The 24,052-nt window shown below is 36.5% G+C and overlaps 2 protein-coding genes across 6 annotated transcripts; both read right to left on the bottom strand.

The window, feature by feature from the left end:
- Positions 1-698: 698 nt before the first annotated feature.
- LOC147332695 (immunoglobulin lambda-1 light chain-like) lies at positions 699-10,747 on the bottom strand. 5 transcript variants are annotated; one of them, XM_086290683.1, is made up of 5 exons: positions 8,621-8,637; positions 4,874-4,920; positions 4,462-4,777; positions 1,947-1,987; positions 699-1,211 (listed from the first exon to the last, which is right to left on the bottom strand). In XM_086290683.1, the coding sequence occupies exons 2-5, from the start codon at positions 4,911-4,913 to the stop codon at positions 889-891; spliced, it is 720 nt and encodes a 239-aa protein (XP_086146809.1). In that variant the 5' UTR covers positions 4,914-4,920; positions 8,621-8,637; the 3' UTR covers positions 699-888. The 5 variants fall into 5 exon arrangements, with proteins under 5 accessions (XP_086146809.1, XP_086146805.1, XP_086146808.1 ...); XM_086290679.1 differs by lacking the exons at positions 4,462-4,777; positions 4,874-4,920 and adding an exon at positions 10,708-10,747 and having other exon boundaries at positions 1,947-1,980; positions 8,444-8,769; XM_086290682.1 differs by lacking the exon at positions 8,621-8,637 and having other exon boundaries at positions 1,947-1,981; positions 4,874-4,913.
- An 8,310-nt stretch (positions 10,748-19,057) lies between these two features.
- LOC147332696 (immunoglobulin lambda-1 light chain-like) lies at positions 19,058-22,141 on the bottom strand. The gene is made up of 4 exons (XM_086290812.1): positions 22,102-22,141; positions 21,684-22,017; positions 20,565-20,686; positions 19,058-19,386 (listed from the first exon to the last, which is right to left on the bottom strand). The coding sequence occupies exons 1-4, from the start codon at positions 22,139-22,141 to the stop codon at positions 19,064-19,066; spliced, it is 819 nt and encodes a 272-aa protein (XP_086146938.1). The 3' UTR covers positions 19,058-19,063.
- Between the last annotated feature and the right edge of the window lie 1,911 nt (positions 22,142-24,052).

Consider the following 24,052-nt stretch of genomic DNA (forward strand, 5'->3'; position numbering starts at 1 on the left):
AAGAGCCGGAAATCCCATCACTACTTGCTACCTTTTGAAATTAACAAAATATCTGGTTGTTGTGAAAGCGCAACCCTGTGGCAGCATTGGTCTTTCCTTGGGAGATTAGAGCGGGGGCATTATCTTTCCTTTTTTATGTGTTTTGGGGTGTAACATTTCATTTCATAACTGGACTCTATTTAGTGTTCCATGGCAGTAAATAAAGTTATGTTTAGGCAAAAATCAAACAGGATTCAGCAAACTGTCTCTGAATGATCAAATGGTAATAACTAAAAAATTTTCAGTAAACAGCATTTTCATTTTATTTTACAGAGAGCTGATACTTCATTTACATGAGGTTATAACACCTGCAGGTGCATCATGGACATGAAAAAACAGAAGAGCAGAGGTTATGCTTCACTAACTGAGTGTGAAGATTCATTTGCAACATTTTAAACCAGTGACACTTGCTCTCTCTGTTACTGAGGAAGAATTATTAAATGATGCTCTCTAGTGTTCAAATATTACATAGCGTGTATGTCAGAAAATACTTATGTTTTAACTATGGGAAGAAGATATTTTAAAAAGTGGTGTGCTTATGAGTGTTTTTTTCCTCTCTGTGCCCCTCTCCAAAATTTAACAGTTCATTTTAATAACCTTAAACTTATGTTGTTTATAATACAGTGACACATTTTCCCATTTACTCACAAGAAAACACATTTTTTAAATCAATGCTTTTATTAATTTATTGCAAAACACGAATTCCTGAAAATACTTGTCAAAAACCAGCAAAAGAATACATGACTTAAACCTTTTGCTTTATTCTGATTTCTAACATGTAACAACTGTAATGAACAAACAGCACAAGCAGTAAAGAAGCAGATTTTAAATGCACATTCTGGTCCTCGACTATTCAGTGGGACATTCTGACTTCTTGATGGTTTTCTCTGAAGTCTGTGAGCCCAAAGACACTTTACATGTATAAACCTTATCCATGTTCCAGTCTGACGTCTGGATGGTCAGAGAGCTGCTGATTTGGTAAGTCTGGTCTGGTCTCTGAACAGCAGTGCTGGTAGAGATCCCACTGCTCACTGGACTCCCACCAGCCAACCAGCTCACATCTGCAAAAGACACAGACTGACTGGACAGACAGACCAGAGAAGCTGTGTCGGACTGGAGCTCAGCACTGGATGGAGGGAAGACTGTCAGGACAGGAGGAGAGAGGCTGGAGCCTGAAAATACATGAAGAACATTCAGGAAATTGAAAAATCAAAGGAAATGAAATGAAATAATGAAAACAGAAGAAATCGAGACATCAATAAGAGTCAATATGGAATAAACATAATATTTGTTATGAAATTAGAAGAAAACAATACTAATGTGATTTGGAAAAATATACAGACATAACAACCCAACATATCAATTGATTTTCTTTTTAAGTTTTCCTAAAATAAAATATGACTAGTTACTCTTTAACTTTTCATGTAAGATGTCGTGAATTTAATTCTGGAGGTTTCTGCATAACATGTCAGTTACTGTGAGAAATTTTCTTTCATTTAAAAAAAAACTGTACAGCCAGGTTCTAATCACTTAAAAGTAATTTTTAACTTTAGTAACACTGTTAACTACTACTGAAGAAAAAGAAAACAATCTTATATATGTTTTTGAAATGCCAACCCCAATATTAAATAAAAACACTATGAGAATAATAAGAACAGATGATATCCTATTTCACATAATGTTTAGTGAACAACATTTATATAAAAATATACAAATTTGTTTTGACACCTTTTCAATTTTTTTAATATAAAGGATTCATGTCTCCTGCACATACAACAACCTCAAACTATTTCATGTTGTATAAAATCATAAAAATGATGCTGAACAAGAAACATATTGAACTAAGTAGTCATCAGCAGAGTTTTGCAAAATCTCTGTTGTTTTATAATCAGTTTAAAAGTACTTACTTGTCACAATCAGCTTGGTGCCTTGTCCGAATACCACAGTGATTCAGTTTGTATACATGGCTGTACAAAAACCTCCTGACTGTCACTGATGAGGGGAGAGGAACTGAAACATCCTGTAGAGACTAACTTTCACTGTCAACATCTCATTCACTTCATCTGTTTGTATTTTATAACTGCATTTCTCTGTGTGTAGTCATGTTTATTCCTTCTTGTCACTTGTTTTGTGTAAGACTTAATTAAGTACTCATTACTGATCTGAATTAAACAGAGATTCACTGTCTCTCAATGAGATTTTGTTTAGTCTGGTTCACTATGACGGAGCATTTTTGGGAGAGTCTTCCCATGTCTGACAGGAACTCACTGCAGAGTCTCCTGTCTCTGCATGATTGATAAAAGACTGCAAATCAGTGTTTGGTCAGGATTTAGATATTAATGTGTCTGAGGAGAATCCTGCTGAAAATGCAGTTGACCTGTGAGAATGATGAAATCTCAGAAATGAGGAGAAGAACCAGGAACCTGTTTGTACCAGCCGACATAAAAGCTTTCAGCTTTTTTTAATGTTGTATTTGAGCAGGTTAACGGTTTTTAAAAAAAGGATTTTAATAAATGAGCAATCCAATGTTTAATAAAACATTATCTGGAGGTTGTATGTTACTCTGCATTTTCTTGATTGGACTATACTCAAGTGAATGAGTCTAAGAAAGCATATGTACTGCCAAGAGGTTTGTAACACATTGTGATAAGTACAGTGTCTTCTATTTCTGCGAACTTGATAGTTAAATGATAATTAACGTTTGATGAGGACGTAGAGTTGAATCTTTCTGAGGAGAATCTTGTTTCAAAGCTTTTGAGCTGTCAGAATGGAGAAATCTTAGAACATACAGATGATCTTCTCTAGGAACTTGTTTATACAGCTAATAGAATTCGTATCATCTCTCTCAATGTTGCAGTTGAGAACAGCTTGTTGAAAACTTTGTACTTAAGTGTTAGGTTTTGTATTGTTGATTGTCATTTATGCTTAGAAATATTTAACCATATATGCTTAGAAGTATATAATCATTTGTAGATTGAAAGAATGTCTCATCCTAGGAGGTCTGTAACAACTCTGTGTAGCATGAAGAGGGGGGTGCGTTCACTCCTCTACAGAGTGTTCTGGCATAGATCACACACCTCCTAGGAGAGGTCGTATCTTCTCTTGTTGATATATGGCATAGCAAACACACGTATATCTGTTTAAGTATAAGAGCCTTTTGTTCAGATGGACCCGCTAGACTCCTGGCACCAGCTTTGGGGAGTCTTCACAGGGTCACATCTTGACCTCACACAAGCCACACACACACACACACACACACACACACACACACACACACACACACACACACAAAGGCAAGGTACTCTTTGTGTGTATGTAGACGTCATATGTTAATGAACCTATGCATATTCATGTAACCTCAATAAAAGAGCAGTGTTACGGGAGAACGGACGAGAGCAACTGGGGTCAAGCGAAGGAACGGCGTTTGTCCGGTTCTCTCCCGTGCACGAGAAACATGAAGAACTTTGCCTACTTCGTGTCTTGCTTGCTGTGTAATTATATTGTCTTCAACGTTCCAGCGAATAGGTTCAAGCTACAAACCTATCATTAAGTACAGTAAGTAAGTATTTGTACTTGGTTACTTCCCACCTCTGGGGACAGAAACCTGTTCCAACGCCAAGTGAGCTGCCAGAATGACAAACTGAGGAACCCCTCCAGGAACCTGTTTAGACCATCTAACATAATTGAACCATATTGCAACTGAGAACAACTTCTTGACCTGGAGAAACCTTGTGGACAGCAGGTATCTGGATAAACACTTCCGCTGCATTAACATGTGCCAACAAACACAGAAAGAACATGAGTGAAATGTCTTTCTCCAAAACGATGGGCTATGAAACAGATGAGAAGAACGTCTTACACTTTAGAGAAGTGATGAGAGAGCAGACAGACCCCAGCATGTTGTCAGTGTGAGGTGTAAATATCCTTTAATATTCAGCTGCAACTTTATCAGTATCTGTTTAGGTTGATTAATGTGATTTACTGCAGCTAGAATGTGACAGTTATCAGAGTTTTAGACAACCGTTTGTCAAATTGCTGTTATTTAAAAACACACACACATAATAGGTTTAATTGTGTTAGATGCACATAATTTAAAATGCACATAATTGTGTACATATATATGGCAATTTGTGTTGTTGGTGGTCATTATACTCCTCGATATTTTATACTTTCAGTGATGAATGTAAAAATATATCAAAACAAGTAATTCAGTATTTATTAGCAGACTGTCTGAAGTTGTTGAGTTTTCATTGATGAACATTAAAATCAAAAATAACAATAAACACACTATTTGAAGGTGGTGGGTTTACACTGAGTTTGCTGAATGGGTCTTTTGTCAGCATGTGAAAAAAGAGCATCAAAAAGCAGAAGTATCAGTGAGGAGGTTTTTGTCACAGTTTAAATCACTGTGATACGTACTCTCTCACAGAGCTGTCCCATGTCTTACAGTAATAGACTGCAGAGTCTCCCTCCTCCACATTTTTGATGATCAAACGATAATCTTTTGTTGACTGATGAGTGGATGTGAATTTTGGAGCAGAGAACCCAGAGCCATAGCCTGGAGAACTAGAGCTATGATGAAAATACAGCACAAACTGAGGAACTCCTCCTGGAATCTGTTTATACCAATAGACAGTGTTAGTACCAGTCCCCAGGTTACAGTCCATGGTGGCTGTCTCTCCTTTCCTCACTGATAAAACAGGAGGTTTCTGTGTCAGCACCGTCACACCACTCACACCTGCAAACATCAAGAAGACATGGAGTCAAGAGAAACACAAGCACATATGAATCCAACAAATAACTACTAATCTGAAGTGTAAATGAGGTTCCATACATGTTAGAGCAGTGATGAGAGCACAGAGAGTCACCAGCATGTTGTCACTGTGTGTTGTGCACTGCTTCTGTAGGAGGAGAGGAGGTGTGAACCATTAAATATGTGACAGAAACTCAGAGAGACTGACAGGAGGAGGAGCTAAATCTGCGTAGTTTGCGATGTTTGGGTAATTTATGTTCAGTGGAGGGTAATTCTGTTTTTGTATTAATAAATATTGGTGATTGTGATGTCTCCCTCCTCTCCCTTAAAATTGTGCTACTGCATTTTATTATGAAAAATTGTTTGCTATGTCTCCTGGGTGAGGTGTTCCAGGCATGTCTGACTGGGAAGATTCCCCGGGGCAGACCCCGCATATGCATATCTCTCGGCTGGCCTCAGAACAGCTTGATGTTCCCCCAGAGAAGCTGGAGGAGGTCTGGGGTCCTCTGCTTAGGCTGCTGCCCCTGCGACCCAGCCTCGGAAAAGTGGAAGAAGATGTATGTATGGAAGGATGGTTGCTATGTCCTTCAGGTTTATTACTGATGCTTTTACCATTACCAGTTTTTATGTTTGGACAAGAAAAAAAAAAGATCAGAATCCCGCTAACCCTTACAGTTACCTGTTATAATTACATAATCAACAACCTTGAAATGTATGAACTTCTCTGGAAATTCACATGAAACTGGAGTGTTTAGGATTAGAAGAACATTTGATAAAATGTTACGCCATTTATGAATATTGAACAACTGAATAAAGAGTTAAAAAAAATAATAATTTTAGTACTAGAACTGTGTGGGCTCCTTTTTTGTTTCAAAGTTGAGCCACATGAGTTTTGTGGTATTTCTCACAAATGAAATCACTGTGATACAGGCGTTTTGATATAGTTCCCCTGATTCACAAAAACAAATACCAGTGTCGCTCATCTACATCTTGAGAGTTAAACACAACAATTAGAGGACTGACTAATTTGCGTTTACCAAAACATTTTGGTTTTAGACACTCAAATTCATTTTTGTATTCATTTGTTTTGTTCTACAATTAATGGTTGGAAATGTTAACTCTTCAGAATTCATAAAAGCTGTAGTGTCACTCAGTTGTGTTTTGTTTGTTTTTTGTCTCAGTATTCATGATTGTGTTATGTTCTACGCAATAGAGTCTATGTTTCAGTGCAGTACAATGCTTACCCTCCTCCTTTTAACTCTAAATCCATGTCTAAGGATGATGTGGAATTTAGTCAGTCTGATGAGAATCCTGTTACAAAGTAAAGTGAATTGTCCTCATTTAAAAACTCTCCATCAGCTCCATCAGAGATTTGAACCATTACAGGCAGTTCCTTGAACAATTTTAGTTCAAATGCAAATGGCCTTATCGTCACACATCACACATTTTCTTCTTTTCTTACATTTAATGATGCTGAATCTATGTTTATAACTATTTAAGAGTTGAGTCTGGTGTCTAAATTTATATTACTTATACGTACATGCATACAATGTAGGTCTGCTTTTTGTATATGATTTTGCATATGAGTAGTTATTGACTGACAGCTGGGATAGGCTCCAGCGCCCCCCGCAACCCTGAAAAGGATAAGCGGAAGCCAATGGATGGATGGATGAATATGGATTTTCCCCAGTTTGCTTTGTTCATGATTTCAATGATAAATATTTAAAAAAAAAAAAATGAACAAACAAATAACACACTATTTGAAGGTTTGTTAGAGGTGTCGTTTACCAGGTTGTGAAAGAGTCTTAAAAAGCAGAAGTATCAGTGTGGAGGTTTTGTCACAGTGTGAATCCCTGTGATACTCCACTGTTAGCAGAGCTGTCCCATGTCTTACAGTAATAGACTGTGAGTCTCCTGTCTCTGCCTGATTAATTATGAACTAGGAATCAATGTTTGATGAGGATTTAGAGTTGAATCCGTCAGAGGAGAATCCTGTTCCAAATTCAAGTGAGCTGCCAGAATAGTGAAAACTTTCTGAGGAACCCCTCCAGGAACTTGTTTATACCAGTTAACATAATTCCCATCATATCTCTCTACGTTGCAGCTGAGAACAGCTTGTTGACCTGGAGAAACTGTGTGGACAGCAGGTGTTTGGGTCAATACGATCACTGCATCAACATCTGCCAAGAAACCGAGAAAAAAAAATGAGTGAAAGATTTACCTAAAAATATACAGATTTTAAAATCAATAAGAACATCTTACACGTCAGAGCAGAGATGAGAGCACAGTAGTAGGTGGAGAAACTGATCCTGAAAGATGAGAGGGGATGTAGTGAGAAGAGATACTGAAGCTTATAAAGACAGAGGAGCAGAACTGAAAGAGGAGGAGATTCAGAAAAACAGCTTGTTTATGAAAGACTAAATTACTGATATTAATAATTCATAATTTCATACAGTGAACATTGTCATTATATGAGCATTATTGTTTCAAACTCAATGATATCATATAATTTTCTTTGAATTTGCTCTACAAAAACTAATATAATGACTTAATCAGTGTATATGTCACAGTACTGGGTTTGCGACTCAGTATTTGTCTTTCAGGTTTTAGATTTATAATCTATATATAATATAATATATAATATATAATATATAATAAGATTATAATATATAATCTATAATGGAGTTATTTCGATCTCAACTGTATTTACACTTAGTGTAGTAAATCACACCTTCAGTGTTATTAGTTCATGGTCATATTTTAAAGACCTGACTTACATAAATAATGTTATTGAAAAAAGGTAAAAGAATGAAATCTCTAGTGTTTTTTTCTTCAATTTTCTAGATTTACTTTCTGGCTTATAAACGTCTAACATGAAGGTTTATTATATGGTACTAAATCTGTCTGAACTATTTTAAACACCCAGATAGAGATGGATATCTTTCTTAGCAGCACCTTTGTTCTTGGCACACTTCAGCTTCTAGTTGTTTCTTGTTAATAAGGGAAATGAGGGAAAACCAACTAGAAAGGTTAAAAAAAATGTTATTTCATTTTCAAAAGCAAAAACATCAACATTTATATATGTAACCATGTCAAAATCAGAACATGTACACATTAAATATAAATGTGTGTACAATTAAGACAAACATCATAAACACATCTCTAAATAAAATGAGAATTTGCTTCTCCATTTAAAAATGTGTTTTTGATGAATCCAGTGATTCGTTCTTTCTGACAGATAGAATCTGGTTACTGTCACATTTACTGCAGCTGGAATATAACAATTAAACAATTACAACCATGAAAGAGCTGAGAGAAGTCTATAATTTTTTTATTATTTAAAAATAACTTGCAAAAACATAAAATACCGTATGTTGGATAGTTTGGTTTATGTGTTTTTACATATTATAATTTGGGCCAATATTAGTGAATGAGATGTATTTTTCGGTACTTTTCTTTTTATACTTTTAATAATCAAGGTTAAAATGAATAAAAAAACACCAACAACATTCCAGTGTTTAAAAACACAGTCTAAAGATAGTGGGTTACACTTAGTTCACTGGATATATATATTATCTGCATATGAAAGCGTTTCTAAAAGCAGAAGTAATACTGAGGAGGTTTTTGTCACAGCCTGAATCACTGTGATACGTACGCAGAAGCAGAGTCATCATATGTCTGACAGTAATACACTGCAGAGTCTCCTGTCTCTGCTCGCTTGATAATGAACTGGTAATCAATGTTTGATGAGGATTTAGAGTTGAATCTGTCAGAGGAGAATCCTGTTCCAAAGCTGAGTGAGCTGCTAGAATGACGAAATCTTAGAACATATTGAGGAGCCTCTCCAGGAACTTGTTTATAGCAGCTAACAGAATTCCCATCATATCTCTCTATGTTACAGTTGAGAACAACTTCTTGACCTGGAGAAACTGTGTGGACAGCAGGTGTTTGGGTCAACACGATCACTGCATCAACATCTGCCAGGAAACACACACAAAAACATGAATGAATAGAATAGAATAGAATAGAATTCAACTTTATTGTCATTGCACATGCACAGGTACAGGGCAACGAAATGCAGTTTGCATCCATCCAGAAGTGCTTCAGTGATATAGACATATTACAATATATATTAGCAATAATATAGATATGTAAGTATTAGAGATGGACCGATCCGATATTACGTATCGGTATCGGTCCGATACTGACCTAAATTACTGGATCGGATATCGGAGAAAAATAAAAAATGTAATCCGATCCATTAAATATCACGAAAGCACCTCACAAAACTTGCAACACGCCGTAACTCGCCTCAGAACGTTAGCACGTTGGAGCAGTGTGCATCACGTGATAGAGCGGCTGTGGCATGCGGGACCTGTCGGTGGTCTGGATAGCATGTGGAGCTTCGCTAGCAACCCGGCATTTCATCTCCGACAAAGTTATCCCCGAGAGAAGTAAAGCAAGTGTGTAAGTCCATCTCTGAATGTTTGTAAAGCATTCCTGCGTTAAGCTTAACAAACGATATATGGAGCGACTGCCTCTTCTTGCTGCTACTTCAATCATGAAACTGCTTAATGATCAGCTGATCGGCTTTTCTGTCGTGAGTCCGTCTCTCTCTTGTTTGTTTTTGGCCCACTTTGCACCAGAAAGAGGAAACCAGCGGCTGAACAACAGCAGCACGTTTAAGCTTGATAAGCTGTTGTTAGAATTTATTTAATATTACTTTCTACACCAGGATCTTTTTCTACATAGCTGACGCTGGTAACTCTGCAGGGGCGGATCTAGCAAAGTTTAGCCGGGGGGGGGGGCGATAGGGCATTAACTGGGAAAAGGGGGCACAAAGACATACTTTTCTTTCTTATTCTCATTTAAAATGTCTAGCTTTAAATAAATAATTATCTGACAGCCAAAGTTTTAATTTGATGCAAAATGAATAGAAGTCAATTACTGTATATAGTAACTATTAAGTCTAATATATATATCCTAGTAAACTATAGTACTTTTTCCTTTGGGAAGGTACCATCTGTGCAGTCTGCAATTTTGTTGAAGAAAGATGTTGAATCTATTTAATATTTCTTGAAAAATAATTGATTTCTGTGCATTTTTTTTTCACACTGCATCAAATTAAGGTTGATTACGTCGATTAAGCATCATGAGGTGGAGCGTGAGGGGTTGTTCCCTATTTTTTATTTATTTATTTTTTGTTGTTGCTGGGAGTTGGAACCCTATTGGTTAGGTTGCTTAATATACTCTTTAAGATACCAGAATAGGGAGGATGGTGTAGGTTTAAGTTTATTAGATTGATCAGTATTGCTGAACTATGAAATATTTTTTTTTTTGCATACAGGTATAACAGAATAGCTTTAGTGTAGTTGTTGTTTTAAACTTGAGTATGAACTTATACGAAATGCAGCAAGATATTTAAAAAAACAGTTTTGTTGATTAAAAAACACTATATCGGATTCATATCGGTATCGGCAGATATCCAAATTTATGATATAGGTATCGGTATCGGACATAAAAAAGTGGTATCGTGCCATCTCTAGTAAGTATATTACAGAAATGGGTCTATTATGGTATGTTATAATGTACACGGTATGAAGTATGTTGTGAAGGTGAGGGTGTGGATAATTTCTACAGAGGCTATATAAAGTGCTAGTGGTTGTGAGTGGTGGTTCAGTCCATGTTATTATTGTGTGTTTGAGGGTACAGTTGTCCATTGTGGGTGTGTGTATGTTCAGTCCATGTGTTAACGTGGGTCAGATGTCAGGAGGCAGAGTTCAGGAGTCTGACAGCTGTGGGGAAGAAGCTGTTCCGGTACCTGGTGGTCTTAGTAAAGAAATTTACTAAATTCACTTCTGACAACTTGAAAAGTTTACCTCCAAAAATATACACCCTAAAACAGAAGATCTTACATGTTAGAGCAGTGATGAGAGTGCACAGGATCCACAGCATGCTGTCAGTGTGAGGTGTAAATGATCTTTACTGTTCAGCTGAGATGTGAGTGGGATTGTAGTGAGAAGTGAAGCGATACTGACACTTAAAGACACAGAGGAGAGGCAAACCAAAGGAGGAGGTGTCAGGGCTCTGTGTGCGGAGAGGAGGATCCAAACGCAGGACTCAGACACTAACTTGAAACTCAAAAACCTCAGCTTTATTGCTGGTACGAAAACAAAACATGAAGTGAACATGGAATATGGAGAATCGAAACACACAGGCATAATCTGATGGTACGACGCGACACTGACACAGAGAAACACAGGGCTTAAATACACAGACGGCAGTAATCAAGGGATGAGAGACAGGAGGGGAACACACCTGGGAGAAATCACAGCTGACGAGACAGGGGAAACGTAAACTGAGCACACTCACATATGACACAGACCTTCACAATAAAACAGGAAACTCAGACACAGACATTGAACTAAACAGACAGATTCACAAACAGACGGGGTGACACCATAGACAGACAGATACAGACGCAGGCTCAGAGGCAGACCGAATATAACACGTAGAACTCAAACAATAATAATAATCATGATAATAAATTGGAAAATGATAATAATAAACTTAAAGCGCTGGGTCACCGACCCAGGACCATGACAGGAGGAGATTCAACACAATGATTTTCATTCATAGAATAAAAAATCATTTATAATGCAAATAACATCAATTAAATGTTTCTGGCTCATGTTCAACTGACACACTTATGGCTGTCATGACATATTGCTCACGAAAATATTGTTGTAAAGGGAATAAATATTATATAACTGATTATTGACAGTTTTAGGTGTTAACACCAATCTCTTTCTAGCTGAAATGTGAGCAGGACTTATGTGAAAAGAATAAACAGTAACGTTTATAAGAACATGAGGTAGAACAAGTCTCAACAAATTCAGAACAGTTGTAGTTTAAATGCAAATGCCCTTATCCTCACACATCACACGTTTTCTTCTCGTCTTATATTTATTTCTGCCTGATGTATAGTTATCACTATTTAAGAGCTGAGACTGGTGTTTACTAAATTTCTATTACTTATAGATAACTTTTAGTTATATACAGTATTAGTCCACTTCTGACATGTTTTGGCTGAATAATATCTCTATATTCCTCTGCTTGCTTTATTCATATTTTCAATGATGAATATTAAAATTAATTTAAAAAACAAAACAAATAACACAGTATTTGAAGGTGGTGGGATTTCAGTGTGTTTCTTGGATGTGTCTTTTTTTCAGCATGTGAAAGAGCATCAAAAAGCAGAAGTATCTGTGAGGAGGTTTTTGTCACAGTGTGAATCACTGTGATACCCCACTGTTAGCAGAGCCGTCCCATGTCTGACAGTAATAGACTGCAGAGTCTCCCTCCTCCACATTCTTGATGATCAAACGATAATCTGTTGTTGACTGATGAGTGGATGTGAATTTAGGAGCAGAGAACCCAGAGCCATATTCTGGAGAACCCCAGCTATGATGCATCCTCAGCACGTACTGAGGACTTCCTCCTGGAATCTGTTTATACCAGGCAGCAGCATAGTTAGTAACAGTCCCCAGGTTACAGTCCATGGTGGCTGTCTCTCCTTTCCTCACTGATAAAAAAGGTTTCTGTGTCAGCACCGTCACACCACTCACACCTGCAAACAACCAGAACACATGGAGTTAAGACAAACACACTGACATTTAACTCTAACATGAAGTCTTTTCTTCAGTATATTCAAGACACTTTACATGTTAGAGTAGTGATGAGAGCACAGAGAGTCACCAGCATGTTGTCAGTGTGGGCTAAGAACTGAGTGGAGAGATGATGGTGGAAGAGCTATTTAATACAACTAACAGGAGGAGGAGCATTTGATTTTTTTACTTTCTCTTGTCTGTGCTATTAATATTATTATTATTGGTGTTGGTAATGTCTTGTGCATTTACCCTGTGGCAACATCATCATCTTCCATTCTTTTTAATAAATTTTTTTGTTTGTTTTGTATTTTGGAATGGTGACTTTCTCCATATCCTAAATGTGGCAGGATTTTGGTTTGTTATATTTTATACTTTAACTTGTATTTTGTTTAAAAAATTACAATTAGATTTACATTTTCTGAAGCAACATGAAGTTTAGAATTTCAACTTCAACTCTGTATTTTATTCTCTGACACGCCTGGCTTTGCACAAATCATCTAATTAAGTAACTAAATGTCTGTAAATGAGAATGGCCTGTTTATAAATGTGATGTATAAAAACAGTTTATCATGATTTTTGAAACCAGTTTCCAGCTTGAAATTCCCACATTGTGATAAACCATTAAGATGCAGCAGTTAAAAGAAACTGTAGGATAAAATTAATATAATTATGTCAAAACTTTCAAAAATAACAAATAAAAAGCAGAAAACTTTCAATCCCTAATGGTGGCACATTTTCCTGCTCTTTGTTTTCCTAGTGTTGGTTTCTTTGTTCCTGGCCACTCTTTGTTTTGTATTTTGTTTGAGTGCAGCATTTTCAGTCTCCTGTGCCCTGCATTTGGGTCCAATACCTGCCTGCCACACAGCGGTTACATTACAGTATGAGAGCTGGAGGAGATGCTCTTCTTAGATTAGCTGAAACTTTATCCCTCAGATGGGTTCCTCCAGGAAATTCAATTCTTGTAAGTTACCTTGTCACGAACAATCAGTTTGATCAAAATTAAAACTTGCTAAATAAAAACTAATAGATACATTTAAAAAGAGAGAACATTTCTGATTGATCATATTTAAATTTGATTATTTTTAATTATATTCCAAAGAGCCTTTAACAAGTGCAAAATTTCAGCTTCAGCACTGTGTAGGCGCGCTCTCTGTATTTCAGAATTTTGGAGACACATTTTTTGTCTGACTTTTTTCTGTGAAAACATTTGGTGACATGCTACCACAGCCAGAAGCTCTCCATGTTTGATTTTTTTTTTTTTTTTGAAAAAATAAAAAAATAAAAATAAGTACAGACTTTATTTAGACTTTCTTGACAATACATAAAGTTTTGTTTGACCAAAATAAAACAGTTTCTGAATGACCAAATGACAGCAACTGAAACATTTTCAGTAAGCAGTTCATATTGTACGATCAGTTTATTTGACAGAGAACTGATAACGTGAGGTTATGAATGAGACACTAAGACCTGCAGGTGCATGCTGGGCAGGAAGAGAGGGAGAAGTTTAAAGGTGATGAGTAATTTTCTTTCTTTTTTAAAAAAAATGTTAGGCCAGTTTCTTATTACTTTTAAAGTTTTAAAGTTTACTTTTAACTTTAGTAACACTGTTAACCAGTGGTCCCCAACCTTTTTTGCGCCACGGACCGGTTTATGCCCGACAATATTTTCACGGACCGGCCTTTAAGGTGTCGTGGATAAATACAACAAAATAAAACTAGTACCAGTACCGAAAAAAAGAAGATTTATTCATAACACACGTGAAAAGACCCAGGAAAACCGAGTAAACTATAAAAACGATAACAAAATAACGCTGAAAACCGATAAAAACCCTGAAAACCATACATTTCACACCCAAGCCTCAACTCTTGCGGCCCGGTACCAAACAACTTACGGACCAGTACCGGTCCGAGGCCCGGGGGTTGGGGACCGCTGCTGTTAACTACTATTGAAGAAATATAAAACAGGCCTACCTATCTTATTTTAATTTATGCCAACCTCAACACAAATTAAAATATTATGAAAACAATAAGAGTGATCAACAACATATTTCACATCATTTTAGTGAACAACATTTATATAAAAATATACACATTTGGTTTAACACCTTTTCGCACAATTTTAATATAACGGATTCATGTCTCCTGTACATACGACAACTTGAAACTATTTTAGATTGTGCAGATTTTCAGGTCATCAGGTCAGATGATTACCTGGGCCATTGTAGAAACTTTATCTTCCTTCTCTGAAACCAGTTGTGAGTTTCCTTGGCTGCATTTAGTATAATTGTCTTGCTGAAATGTCCACGCTCTTCATCTTCAATGTCCTGACAGATGGCAGCATATTTTTTTATCAAGATTGTCTCTGTGCATTTTCCACTCATCCTTCCTTCAGTTATATGACATATGCCAGAGCTGTATGCTGAAAAACAGCACCACACCACCTCCAATCTTCACTGTGTTGGAGGTGATTTGCAGTGGCTTTTGGCTTCCAAGCATGGTGTCTATTGTGCCATCCGAAGTATTACATTTTATGAAAATTTGTATCTCATCTGACAAGACTGTATATCTCCCAGTATGGTGATCTCTCAGGCATGTCTAAATGTTGTTCAGCAAACTTTAAATGCACTTCAACATGATTTTTCTTCAGCAGTGAATTTTTGCATACAGGCTATAGTTTGAAAAATTGAGTGCATTACTGATTGTTTTCTTTTCTTTCTGTAGCTCTCTACAGATGGTCCTTGGATTCTTTTCACTCTGTCTGAACTCTTTCAGGGACCACCTGGTTGTCACCGGTTATGGCGAAATGATTGTCTTTCCACTTCCAGATTATGACCCCAACTGTGCCAATGCTGTCAGTATGTTTCGCAACAATAAGGTTGCAAGCATTGTGAGAGAGCTCAGTGGTTTTACCATCATGAGATGTTTCTTGTTTCACAGCTTGGTAAATTAGACACCTTTTTCTAGACCGTCAGTTGGGAATGCACAAAGTGGCAGGATTACGTTCAAATTACTCATAGATATGACTTTCCATGCATTTTTTGCACCTCATTTTCTTCATATGTTCAAAACTTTCCCCCTGTTTCATTTCTCCTTGTTACACATAATTAACAGAGGGTATAAATACAAGTGACCCCCCCCCCCCCGCCACAAAATAAATAAATAAATAATAGCAATAAATAAAATTAAATCAATAAATAAAAATGAATATAAAATAACAACAACAAAACATATAACCATATGAAAACATGAATCATCAGAAAATCTTTTTCAGTTAAAAGTACTTGTTACAGTCAGCTTGGTACCGAATACCACAGTGACTCAGTTTGTATACATGGCTTTACAAAACGGCACCAATAAGGCATGAGGAATTGCAACATCCTCTTCAGGCCAAATTTCACTGCCAACATCTCATTTCCTTAATTGATATTTCAAAACACTGCTTACGTGTTTCAAACAATTTCTGTCTCTTTAGACATTTAGTTTCTCCTCTGTGTCATTAGTTGCTTTCCTGAAGATTTTATGGTTTTGCCTGATTAATACTAGGAATACATAAGCACTGCAGTGTATCTCATTCAGATTTTTGTCAGTCTGAATCACTGTGATACAACTTCACTAGAATAGGAGTAGTACAAAGAGTCGACAGTTCTGTACCGTCAGTAATGAAATAGTATTAGCTGTTCTAGGATTTAAAGCTCTGAATCTGTCTGAGCAAAATCCAGTGGCAAAGATGGTAAGATTACTGAATGGTAAGTTAATAAACTAAGTAACTGCTGCAGGAATTTTTATGTTAAAATATATGTTTTTTTCCTTTATTCTGAGTGCTTTCAAAGTGTACTGTGAAAAATACACTGAACAAAAATATAAACGCAACACTTTTGTTTTTGCTCCCATTCCCCATGGGATGGACGTAGAGACCTAAAATTCATCCCAGATACACAATATAACCATCCCTCCCAAACAGTGGTCACAAATCAGTCCAAATGTGTGGTAGTGGGCACATCTGCTATATTGAGATAATCCATCCCACCTCACAGGTGTGCCACATCAGGATGCTGATCTGACATCATGAGTAGTGCACAGGTGTACCTCAGACTGCCCACAACAAAAGGCCACCCTGGAATGTGCAGTTTATATTTTTGTTCAGTGTAGTAGGCACAAACTGAAATCCTGGATTTCATGGCAGTGATGTTCATGATATGATATTTAGAAGTTTGTTGATGTCGTCAGTATGAGTATTTGCATGCATGTAGCTCTATGAAAAGTAAATATACCCTAAGGTGAAAGAGTAAATAGGATTTACTGAGTACTATTACTTTTACTGCAGATGGAATGCAACAGTTATCGCTATAAAGCTTACTGAAATTATCGTCTATTCAAAACTTGATTAAGGACGAAAACGTGCGTGTAAAAGAGTTGTGAGTGTACAGTATGTGAAAGAGTCCCCAAAAGCAGAAGTATCAGTGAGAACGTTTTTGTCACAGTGTAAATCACTGTGATACGAACTCATCAACAGAGCTGTCCCATGTCTGACAGTGATAGACTGCAGAGTCTCCCTCCTCCACATTGTTGATGATCAAACGATAATCTGTTGTTGACTGATGAGTGGATGTAAATTTTGGAGCAGAGAACCCAGAGCCATAGCTTGGAGAACTCCAGGTATGATACATCCTCAGCACATACTGAGGAACTTCTCCTGGAATCTGTTTATACCAGCGCGCCTCACTATTAGTAACAGTCCCCAGGTTACAGTCCATGGTGGCTGTCTCTCCTTTGCTCACTGATAACACAGGTTTCTCTGTCAGCACCGTCACACCACTCACACCTGCAAATGATAAGAAGAGAAACCCACTGAAATATCAATCCAACAAATAACAACTAATCTGAAGTATAAATGAGGATCTATACATGTCAGAGCAGTGATGAGAGCACAGAGAGTCACCAGCATGTTGTCACCGTGTGCTGAGAATGGACTTGTAACTTGGAAAGAAATTTCACTGCCTCTGTGGGATGATTAGAGGAGGTGTGAACCATTAAATATGTCACTGAAACTGAGAGACTGACAGAAGGAGGAGCTTTGGGTAAAACTGCATACTTTGTGATATTGTCTTGAGTGGAGGCTAACTTATTTTTTTATTTTGAATTTGGGTGTTACTGATGTCTCCCTTCCCCTAAATATTACATTAAACTGTAGGTTTAATTGTAATATTTATCATAATTGTAAAGTGTCTGTCTATCTATCTATCAGTAACAGCAGAAATTAAACTGAATAATTACAAAAACGGGAGTTTATCCAGTACACACTGCAAACTTATACACAGTCAGCAAGTGGACCTAAGGCTGCTTAGTAAAGAGGTCTTTGACACAAAGTAAAGCGCTGTGGTACAGGTCTTTTAATATTCTTCCCCTTGTTCTTAAAAAAAAAGCAAGTAAGCCATTTTTTATTTGAGAAAAATCTGAAAAATCTGTTGGAGGGTTTTGACTGTGAAAGATATTATTGCAACCTGATGAACACCTCCTGGAAATATGAGTGACCACTAATACTAACAGTATCTCTAGTCAGACTTTAGAATTGGTGATTAATTTTTGTTTAATTCTGTCTTATTATTAAATGTAATTTAGAGCATGTTAAATGCATGTTAAAATAATAATATGATATATTGGGTCATGATTGAAAAAAAGATGGTGTGCACAGCTGAAGCTCTTCTACTCCGTTTTATATTTAACGAGAAAAAATAAAAATATTACTTGATGACTACGGCTGTGAAAACTGACTAGTTAAAACAGAAAGCTGACAGTTCTTCATTTACATATATCTATAAATAATAGATGAACTCATGCAGGTGCATCCTGGGAAAGAAGAGAAGAGAGAGAAAGGTGATGGTTCACTGACTGAGGATGCAAATTAATGCAGGGTAGAAACAACACGTCATCTTAGTGTCACTGTGACCTTTTGTATGTTTATCTAAACTTAGGAAGCGCTGCTCACTGGTGTGCAGCGATTGTACATTACGCTGTGACAAACAACACATACTTAAGCCTTTTCTGGCAAAAATAAGATGAAAACAACAAAAGCAAGAAAGAAAGAAGTATGAGTACAGTTTAAATGAACAACACTTTAATTAAGGTTTTTTATGTAAAATAAAAATAAAAATTCATGTATGAATATTTTAAACTGCATTTTATTAAAATAAGGAAAAAGACAGCAAAACATGAATTCCTAAAACTATGCAGTAATGACAAGAAAATATACTCATGGTGTAAATCTTATGCCTTATTCAGATTTCCAACATGAATATATTTTAGCAAACAGCAGTAGACAAGCCAATTTCAAATGCACATTCTGATCCTCGACTATTCAGTGAGACATCTTACTGAACAGTGACGCAATTTCTTATTTACTGAAAAGAAAACACTTTTTTAAACCAATGCTTTTATTAATTTAATGCAAGACATGATTCCTGAAAATACTTGTTAATGACCAGCAAATGAATACATGATTTAAACCTTTTGCTTTATTCAGATTTCTAACATGTAAAGACTGTAATGAGCAAACAGCACAAGCAGTAAAGAAGCAGATTTTAAAAGCACACTCTGGTCCTTGACTATTCAGTGGGACATTCTGACTTCTTGATGGTTTTCTCTGAAGTCTGTGAGCCCAAAGACACTTTACATGTATAAATCTTATCCATGTTCCAGTCTGATGTCTGGATGGTCAGAGAGCTGCTGATTTGGTAAGTCTGGTCTGGTCTCTGAACAGCAGTGCTGGTAGAGATCCCACTGCTCACTGGACTCCCAGCAGCCAACCAGCTCACATCTGCAAAAGACACAGACTGACTGGACAGACAGACCAGAGAAGCTGTGTCGGACTGGAGCTCAGCACTGGACGGAGGGAAGACTGTCAGGACAGGAAGAGAGAGGCTGGAGCCTGAAAATACATGAAAGATGTTCAGGAAAAATCAAAGGAAATGAAATGAAATAATGAAAACAAAAAAAATCAAGACATCAATAAGAGTCAATATGGAATAAACATAATATTTGTTATGAAATTAGAAGAAAACAATACTACTATACTGTTATTTGCAAAAATATACAGACATAACCCAACATAGCAATTTAATTTCTTTATAAGTTTTCCCAAAATAAAATATGATTAGCTACTCTTTAACTTTTCATGTAAGATGTCATGAATTTAATTCTGGTTTCTGCATAACATGTGAGCATTTTTCTTTCTTTAAAAAAAATGGTACGGCCAGGTTCTAATCACTTAAAATTAATTTTTAACTTCAGTAACACTGTTAACTGCTATTGAAGAAAGAGAAAACAGGCCTATGTTTTTGAAATGCCAACCCAAATATAAATTTGGGTTGGCATTCTTTCTGCCTTATAAATGTGTTTCTAATTACACACTGATGAATACTGAATCTGTGTGTAACAACGACCACCACTGAGAGTAATAGTCCTCAGGTCATATATATTTGTGTGTGTGTGTGTGTTTGTGTATTTGTGAACCAAAAATTGGTATTTATGTCAAAGTCTTATTCATTTCAAATAAGTTGAATGTTTATTGTGCTTTTGTTATTCAATTTGTTGGCATTCGTTTGTTGTAAAATAATTCTAAATTAGTATTGTATTCTTTGTCGTTCTTTTTATTCATTAGTCATCAATAACAAAGCATGTGATGTTAGGGGAACATACTATTGCTATCTGTTTGCTTTTGCAAATAAAAGTCTTATTTTTTATAATTTCTATTTGCACATAGCCTTTGGACCAGCTAATAGAGCAGGAAAATACAAGAAATGTATTTTTGACATGACTGTGAAGTGTAAACAGTCACTTTCAAGAACATTTACAGATCATCATTTGGTAGTTTATGGGCACTTGTACTAATTATTTAAGTGAAAATACATAAAATTCATTAAAGTTTCATGGTGCTCCTTTTGCTGCTCTTCACCTTTTCTGCCAGGTCGTCGTCTGGTTTCCTGTGTCCTCTTGGCTTCTACACCCACGTGCTACTCACCTGTTGCTCGTCACTGCTAATCGATCCAGGCAGTACTGAAGGCCTTGTTGGAGCGCCGTTCCTCCTAAGTTCCTCGTTGTACTTACCTCCTTTAGTGTAGGCCCGGCTCTCTCTAGTGTACTTCCCTGTGTTCCCTGGTATTTCTTCTAACATCTGTCTTCGTCTCCCTGTATAGATCTTCCTGGATCCTTGCTTGTTTCCCTTGGACCTGACATGGATAAGCATGAGTGAGAGTGAGTCACAGTGTGGAATTGTGTTTCCTGTTATGGACTGAAACAAAGAGTAGCGTGAGTGAGTTTTCCCCGACCTTCTCTTCAAATCCCTGGAACCTTCTTTGCATTATTCCCGTATATATGTAAATAACTCACCTGGTGTTGTAAATAAAACCCCTTTTGACTGCACAGCTCTGAGTCCTGCTTAACTAAATGTGACATTCAAGTATTCTTGACAGAATTCCAGGAAGAAGAAAAGACACTGAGTAGATACTGTTTATTTCCTTCCCATGAGTATTATGTCAGTCAGTTTGAGCTTCATCATTTGATCTAGCTCAAACTGACTAGCTCAAATATATACAATAATAATACAATAACTACAACAAATGACACCATCAGAATTACCAAAGTCATGTTTAATCACCATGTCTGACAAAAATAATGTTCTTGAAAAGTGGTTGTAAAAGTATCAAACATTTACTAGTGTTCTTTACCTCACCTTTCTAAATTTTCTTTCCGCCTTATAAATATGTTTGTGATCAATACAAACTAAATGTAAATGAAGATGTCCTAGATGTTCTAAACTATCTTCAGTATAGCTTTGTATTTTTGTTTAACTGCATGTTAACAACACTTTGTTTTAAACAATAAGTTAAACTGCAGTTGGAATGTAACAGTTAGACATGTGAGTAGAGTCTATAAAATTTATTAAAAACAGCAACATATAATACTGTATGTTGGATAGTTTGGTTTAAATGATCATTTGGGCTGATGTGAGTAAATAAGATGTACATATTTCAGTGCTTTGTTCTTTATGCTCATAATAACAAAGATTAAAAAGCATTAAAAACTGAAAAATTGAGTGTTTATCAACATGTTATGTGAAGGTGGTGAGTTTGACTGAGTTTTCTTGAGGGGTCTTTTTTCTGCATGTAAAAGTTTCTTAAAAAGCAGAAGTACTAATGAGGAGGTTTTTATCACAGCCTGAATCACTGTGATACGGGTGCAGAAGCAGAGTCATCATATGTCTGACAGTAATAGACTGCAGAGTCTCCTGTCTCTGCTCGCTTGATAATGAACTGGTAATCAATGTTTGATGAGGATTTAGAGTTGAACCTGTCTGAGGAGAATTCTGTTCCAAAGCTGGGTGAGCTAACTAAATAATGAAATCTTAGAACATACTGAGGAACCGTTCCAGGAACTTGTTTATACCAGCTAACAGAATTCCCATCATATCTCTCTATGTTACAGTTGAGAACAACTTCTAGACCTGGAGAAACTGTGTGGACAGCAGGTGTTTGGGTCAACACGATCACTGCATCAACATCTGCCAGGAAACACAGAAAAAAACTGAAGATAAATTTTAGCTCTAAATATGGAATAAAAAATAGGAATGAGAAGAAGATCTTACATGTTAGAGCAGTGATGAGAGTGCAGAGGGTCCACAGCATGTTGTCAGTGTGAGGTGTAAATGATCTTTACTGTTCAGCTGAGATGTGAGTGAGATTGTAAGAAGAGATACTGGAGCTTATAAAGACAGAGGAAACCAAAGGAGGAGGAGATTCAACAAAACTACTTTCATTCATAGATCAAATGATTTATGAGCAGTTTGTCATTGTTGTTCACATTGTTTCACAATGTTTTGGATTCATATTCATCATTCATGCTCATGTCTGTCGTAAAATAATGTTCTCGAACAGTTAATGTAAAAGAAACAAATATTTATAACTGATGTCCTTATGCCCACACGTTCCATTTTCTTTCTACCCAAGTGTGTTTATGATCGATTTTCAACTAAAATTTAAGTGCATTTTCAGTTTATATATAAAAATGTTTTCTTGACAGTTGACAGTTCTTCATTTACATGTATCTATTTTACACAACCTCATTGTGTAACAAACACTATCCTTTTAGTCTGATTATTGCCACATGTACTGCAGCTGGAATGTAACAGTTTTAACACTATAGACTAGTATACATCAAATTTATGTAATTAAAGCAAATCACATACAGCAGCATACACATTTGTGTGTTTGTTAGCATTTTGTGTATAATCATTTGTGTTATTGCAGATGAATGTGCACATATTGAAATTCCTCGCTTATTTATATGTTCAGTGATAAATGTTAAAATGAGTCACAAAAAAGTAATTCAGTGTTTATTTCAGTTTTTTTCTCGCATTGGGTCAAATCTCATCAAAGCTCTTTAAACGAGCTCTTTTGTCAGTCACAACTCTAGAGTGATTACTTTCCTGAATACTTTCCTGGATTAATGTTTTCAATCAAATTACTTCAAACTGAATATTTTGATAACTTGGTTTTCAGGGATGGTGAAAGCATTGTATTAATAATAATAAACTTTATTTATAAAGCACACTTAAAAACCAAGGGTATGCCAAGGTGCTTAACAAGTAGCATAGAGAATAGAAGGAAGATAATAGAAATAGGACCAAAGCAAGTACTAGGTATGCAAACAGGTAGCTGTCACTGATACATAGGAAAGCAACAGGTACAGAGCAAACAAGAAGTTAAATGAGCATAAAAGTGCATAATATAAAATCATAAAAGAAATATTAACTAGAGGGAAAGGCAAGATTGAATAAGTGGGTTTTTAGTCGTGATTTGAACAGTGCAATGGAATCAGATGCGTGGAGGTCGAGAGGAAGGGTATTCCACAGTACCGGGGCAGCCAGAGCAAACGCACGGTCACCCCGGGACTTCAGCCGAAATCTGGGTTGGGTCAGAAGTAGTTGAGTGGCGGATCTAAGTGTTCTAGCAGGAGTATGTGATTTGAGAAGTTCACTAAGATAACGTTTGTGACCTCCAGGTTGGATTATTGTAATTCCTTGTACTACGGTCTTCCCTCTTCTCTTCTTCTTAGACTACAAACAGACCAAAATGAAGCAGCCCGCCTCTTGACTGGTACCAGGAAATTTTGCCTTATTACTCCTGTTCTAGCTAGCTTGCATTGGCTGCCCATAAAGTACCGTATTCAATTTAAAATATTACTACTTACATTCACCTTAAAAGCAATGTGAGTCACAGCAGCAGGAGGCAATGTGGTCACATGAATGACACCCACTCACAAAATCTTTGGACATGAAAGTCCAAATATTTTGGGACGATACATGTTTAACTCTAAGAAAGGAAATAGGTGGCAAAATCCCTGTAGATCCCATGATGCTGTATCCTGGAGTAATTAAAGAGGATGTTGTGGTAAAAAAAAATAAGCTCATTGTTGGTTACAAAACAAATAGCTCAAAGAATGTGTATATAAAGGATATCTTTATGAGAGGATGGGTTTCACAAAAGTGGAAGGAATGGATTGCCTTCATGTGTCATGGTCCTGGGTCTTCTGCACAG

The sequence above is a fragment of the Aulonocara sp. 'chitande type north' Nkhata Bay genome, linkage group LG4 (genome assembly GCF_057382095.1).
Source record: "Aulonocara sp. 'chitande type north' Nkhata Bay isolate Kocher_YH1m ecotype deep benthic linkage group LG4, A_spYH_male_GT1.1, whole genome shotgun sequence".
NCBI lineage: Eukaryota > Metazoa > Chordata > Actinopteri > Cichliformes > Cichlidae > Aulonocara > Aulonocara sp. 'chitande type north' Nkhata Bay.

Excerpts from the sequence above, each read along its gene's own strand:
- LOC147332696 (XM_086290812.1), bottom strand. The coding sequence starts at position 22,141 with ATGCTGTGGACCCTCTGCACTCTCATCACTGCTCTAACAT. Across the intron at positions 22,018-22,101 it reads TCTCATCACTGCTCTAACAT|ATGTTGATGCAGTGATCGTG; the intron begins GTAAGATCTTCT and ends GTTTCCTGGCAG. Across the intron at positions 19,387-20,564 it reads CCGGGCCTACACTAAAGGAG|GCTCCAGCCTCTCTCTTCCT; the intron begins GTAAGTACAACG and ends ATGTATTTTCAG.
- LOC147332695 (XM_086290679.1), bottom strand. The coding sequence starts at position 10,747 with ATGCTGTGGATCCTGTGCACTCTCATCACTGCTCTAACAT. Across the intron at positions 1,981-8,443 it reads ATGACTCTGCTTCTGCGTAC|GTATTCGGACAAGGCACCAA; the intron begins GTATCACAGTGA and ends TGAATCACTGTG. Across the intron at positions 1,212-1,946 it reads CACCAAGCTGATTGTGACAA|GCTCCAGCCTCTCTCCTCCT; the intron begins GTAAGTACTTTT and ends ATGTATTTTCAG.